This window comes from Nicotiana tomentosiformis, chromosome 5, assembly GCF_000390325.3.
Source record: "Nicotiana tomentosiformis chromosome 5, ASM39032v3, whole genome shotgun sequence".
NCBI lineage: Eukaryota > Viridiplantae > Streptophyta > Magnoliopsida > Solanales > Solanaceae > Nicotiana > Nicotiana tomentosiformis.
Genome location: NC_090816.1, coordinates 42,180,733 through 42,186,139, shown reverse-complemented (window position 1 = coordinate 42,186,139; position 5,407 = coordinate 42,180,733). Strand labels below are relative to the sequence as shown.

General features: G+C 35.3%; 1 protein-coding gene across 1 annotated transcript; it reads left to right on the top strand.

The window, feature by feature from the left end:
* Positions 1–4,399: 4,399 nt before the first annotated feature.
* On the top strand, positions 4,400–5,086 carry LOC138892241 (leucine-rich repeat extensin-like protein 1). Its single transcript, XM_070175945.1, has one exon. It carries the CDS (start codon positions 4,400–4,402, stop codon positions 5,084–5,086), a length of 687 nt encoding a protein of 228 aa, XP_070032046.1.
* The last annotated feature ends 321 nt before the right edge of the window (positions 5,087–5,407 follow it).

The window sequence follows — 5,407 nt, the reverse complement described above, 5'->3', positions numbered from 1 at the left end:
AAGTGGAGCTTACCAACCACGCTGATGTTGGACTCTGTCTACTGGGAAGGTCTATACAGCTGTCTACCGGGACTACAAGCATGAAATGCAACGTCCCCAGCAAAAGGGATGTCAGTGCGAATAATGTAGAGTATGTAAGGCATAAAAATTAGTATATAAAAGACATGAAAGAAACATGGAGTAAATGACTCAACCTGTAAGTCTGAATAGCTCTGTGAATCATGAAATATTTATAATGTCATGCATATGCGTATAAATGTCATATCATGCATGGATATATGCATACATAACATCATCAAGCCTCTGAGGGCATCCCATCCTATCATCTCAGCCTCAGTGGGCGAAATTATCAATGTATGTCAGCTGATCAGGTGGTGGTGCGTATACAACGCCATAACCTTTCCCCATACCTCATATATATATAATATACACGTATATAACGACATCTGATCATGGGTCAATATACACGTATAAATGAATGCAATGCATAATGAAGTAAGTCAATAAGATATCTCTTAATGTCATAAGATCAATATGCCTTCGGTTAATATCGCGAAATAAACTTTATCAACTTACGTATTTTCTGAGACCCATGAACAAACAATATAATAATAGGACACATGGGGAATCAAGAACATAGGCACCCCTAGTACTTCTAAGAAAAGTGTCATTTGTGAATGTTGCGTGTTTGCTCGTTTCATTTGTATCATTTGGATCATGCCAAAAGGAAAGAAGGGATAGCCTTAACATACCTTATCCACAAAGTTACAACTGTTGCACAAGTCTTCGCATCTCTTACGGATGGTAATCTATATCATACAAAAGATTGTTATCAATATCTACTTCATATTCTATAGGGAAGTTCATTTAGTCATTTTATCGAACAACTTATGTGCATAACTTCATAGGGTCTTTTATAGCTCCAGTTCAACATGTTCTAGAACAAGGATCTTCATCTTCACTTCCCCTCATCCTCACCATGATATCCATACCTTAACAATTTCATTTGGTAACTTAAAACATGTAAAAACAGCCTATACAACATAGCTCAACCTCAAGTTTCATAGTTACTAGTTTCTTCTAGAATTCTCCAACAAATTTAACCCCAACTCTTGTAAAAACTTAAGATTAGGTTATGGAAGATGAAACTTACCCCTCAAATATACCAACAAACCTCTGTTATTTAACTCACTTCAACACCAAGTAACTTCCTAAGTCGTCACAACGAGAAGGAAATGGAGTTAATGGTAACCACAATATTCTTTATGTCGAACTTGCGTGGTTTATATTTGGATTCACTCAAGGATCATGGGGGAACCCTTGGAGAGCATCTAGGAGGGTTTAGGAACTATTTTGGTCTAGAAAAAAGAGTTAAAATGACTTAGAATTGACTTATATACGCTGGAGTTTTACACCGGCTTAGTGGGTCCCACAGGAGCTGCTTGTGCAGTCTCGCAAAAATATAAATATCTCTCTACTCCAATGTCATATTAGAAAACTATTTAATGTGTTAGAAATTAAACTCGTAGATATTCAATTTAGTAGGTGGATCACCCCATAATTCAATGTACATTAGGAGAAAAGCTCAGCTACATTTTACCTAATATTCAGCATATTTATGAATGTAACTTGTGATGACCTTTGCCAAATTTTGTTCCACAACTCGCTTGACTTCAAAATATAACACACGAATATCATATGACTAAAATAACTCATAACATAACCTCCTTATCATGTTAAGCACCCTAGTCTCACCCTAAAAGTACACGTTATAACATTCACAACTTGTCGACTTCCAATGAAACTTATTTTCTTCAAATTGTTTAGCTTCTAACCCTTCCAACCCTCTTGGTACTTGTTATCCATGATCTTTAATATTTGTAACCTACAAATTAATGTTATTAACTTACTTTATGTACTTTTAAAGATGATCTCATTTCTGAGCTTACATTAATTGACTTACGATATACTTTTACATATGAAAATATGGGGTGTAACAGTAACGTTTATGAAGTCTCTATAGAATCTGGGTGCATTGCTCGGGACATGACTCTGGATAACCTCAACCAAATATAATAATAATAATAATAATAATAATAATAATAATAATAATAATAATAATAATAATAATAATAATAATAATAAGACTAAAGTCAAGCAATGAACTTTACGGCCTGAAACAAAGCTCACCAAAAGTCTGCTAGGGCGGGAGAAGGTCCTAAATCCTGACTTGCTCATCTAACTAACATGCACTTACATTGAAATAAGTCAATGTAGGTTCATAGAAAAATAATTGAACGTTATTATACCACAGCAGTACTCAGTAAGTAAATAACCCTCCGACTAAAGCTGGAACGAGACTCTAAAATAATTATGCATACATGACATAGTAAAATTTTAAAGGTTCAAATGAACAGTTAAGACAAACAATTCATATTTCTTTGATAAAGCTCATCTTTACTTCCCTAGGAAAAATTCACTTTCATTTATTTTATGAAAAATTCTTCTTTCTTTCTTCTCTCTTCTTTTTCTGGGGAGTACGAAGGATTCTGATATATTTCTTATTCTTGTATAAGTCGAGAACAATTCCAGCCTGATTGCATGGCTCCATCCCTGTGGTGCCGCACAGTTCAAAAATCTAGCAGGCTCGCATTCTCATGTCTTATCAGGGCTATTCTTTGCCGTGCTCGTCCAATGGTGCACTATTAAACGTACTCTGGCACGAGTATTTTCGAGGCATCGTAAGCAATTAAGGCTACTAACCTCTCTCGGAGATCTAGGAACTCCTAAAATAGTTCTGAAAATTCTTTAATCAAATAATTCAAATTTACCTTTGTACTTCTTATTTATCATCTGAAACAGTTCTATAAGTTCATAAGAAGGAAATCCAGATATTTTATAATACTTCAAAAAGATATCAAAATTATATAATATGCATGAGACATAATTATAGAACACTTGATGATTAAAGAAAAATTAGTTAAGGTATAACTTAAGTATCTCTCTAGCACTCTTGTGGATAATGTGAGATCACTCGTTCCAATCAGAACCCATATTAACATTCTAAAAAATTTACAAACTTTGTAAAATATGAACTATGCGAGAAGACATCTTTAGTAAAAGTATTATTTTAGCTCCCCTTAATTTCTTCCTTTCAAAAGGTATATGCTTCAATTCAAAAATGAATCGTCAAACATGTGGAACCTACATTGAACTCCATCACAAAAGGTTAACAAATATAATCGCTATTAAAGGTTGTAAATTTCTAAGAACCCTAAATTTAAGTTTCCAATCTTTCTAGAGTTATAAGGTTCTAGTTGTCTACTACGATTCCATCCACTAATGTCGTTTATAAACCCATAATGATACTCCGTTCGAGTTAGTGTTGAAGATCTTACCTTATGAGAGAGACCTAATTGAAATCCTTGTCCAAGCTTGTTGTTACTTTTCTTGAAATCTAGGAATTTAAAAGGGTATCCTTGTCAATCATGGCATTAATCTCATGGGTTAAACTTAATTTGATTATTGGGAACTTACTTTAGAAGTTTGGGGAGATCCTTGGTGAAATAGTTCTTCAAAAGTTCTAAAGGTTGTGCCAAAATACGAGTGGCAAAATCTTCCCCGACTTTTCCTTTTTAAATCTCCATTTTTTGGGGCTTGAGAAGTTTTTGTGCATGGCACCGAAGGAGGACCAGGCAAAATTTTGGTTTTTTCCCATATGTTGTTCAAGGTTTAATTATGATACAAAAACTCCGAAAATTTCTATTTTTATGATGCTATGTTGCATGACGTACAACCCTTCCTTGACTACGAAAATGTTAATTTTTCTTTGTTTTACTCACTTCCAAGTTGTTCTAACATCCTTACTGAGTTCCATAACCTCCTAAACGTATATTAACACAATCCTAAGGTCCCGTTGACCTCCAAACATATAACTATACCTTATTCCCCAAATCATGGAGCCAATAGTTATTCCAAATTAAGTATAAAAATTATGGGGTTTTACATCTTTCATATTTACTATTCCACAAAAGTTACTCCAAGAACCAAGAAAGAGGTGAATTGTGGTCTTTCATCCTTATTTATCATTATAAGTGTAATCACCATGTTGGTCGTATTGAGTTTTAGCATCCTATTTTTTTTTTTTTTGAGACTTTTCGAAGGTTTGTATAATAATTTGGGACTTACATGTATTTGTACTAGTAGACTTGCATTCTAACTTGAACATTAGAAGTTTATTAAGCTAACTTTGATCTTTGATTTGAGTAATTGAGCTCCATTTTGTGTTTTGAGATCTTGGATAGGTCTGTATAGTATTTTTGGAAGTGTACTTATATTCAAATTTCAGTAGTATTAGTAGCATTCATGCACCTTCATATTCTCTGATCTATATTATATCATGTTGTTTAGTTCATTTCAGTTATCGTATTTCAATATTGTTACTATTTGGTACTACTTATTCTTTCTCCCTCTTTTTCTTCTCTCGCCATCTTCTTCTTCTCCTTCTTCTTCTCCTCCTCCTTCTCCTTATCCTTCTCCTCTTTATCCTTCTTCTCCTCCTCCTTCGTCTTCTTCTCCTCTTTCTCCTTTTTATCCTCATTCTTCTTCTTCTTCTTCTTCTTCTTCCTATCCTCCTTCTACTTCTTCTTCTTCTTCTTCTTCTTCTTTTTATTCTTCTTTTCCGCCTCCTTCTCCTTATCCTCCTCCTACTTCTTCTTCTTCTTCTTTTTATTCTTCTTTTCCTCCTCCTTCTCCTTCTCCTTATCCTTCTCCTCCCCCTTCTCCTTCTCATTACCCTTCTTCTCCTCCTCCTTCTCCTTCTCCTTATCCTTATCTTCCTCCTCCTCCTTCTCAATATCCTTCTTCTTCTCCTTATTCTCCTTCTCCTTCTCCTCCTTCTCCTTCTCAATATCCTTCTTCTCATTCTCCTCCTTCGCGTTCTCCTTTTCCTTATCCTTCTTCTCCTCCTCTTCCTCCTCCTCCTCCTCATCATTCTTCGTCTTCTTCTTCTTCTTCTTCTTCTTCTTCTTCTTCTTCTTCTTCTTCTTCTTCTACTTCTCTTTCATCTTCTTCTCACCTTTTCTGAGCTGAGGATCTATTGGAAATAACCTCTCTACTTTCACTAGGTAGGGGTAAGATCTACGTATACACTACCTTCCCTAGACGCCACCAGTGTAAATATACTGAATTTGTTATTGTTGTTGTTGTTATACTTATATTCGAATTAGGATACTAGGGGCTCGAGGTGTTTCGGCACATTTGGGGCTAAGGGATAAATCTATGGGCATCGCGGTCATATGGCTTAGGTCACACTAGCGGAGATGGATTGGGGGCCGTAGGTTCTTGTTTGATGCGATCGCATGCAGGATGGGTTGCAATTGCACAGCGCCTAGATGGATTGCTCTTC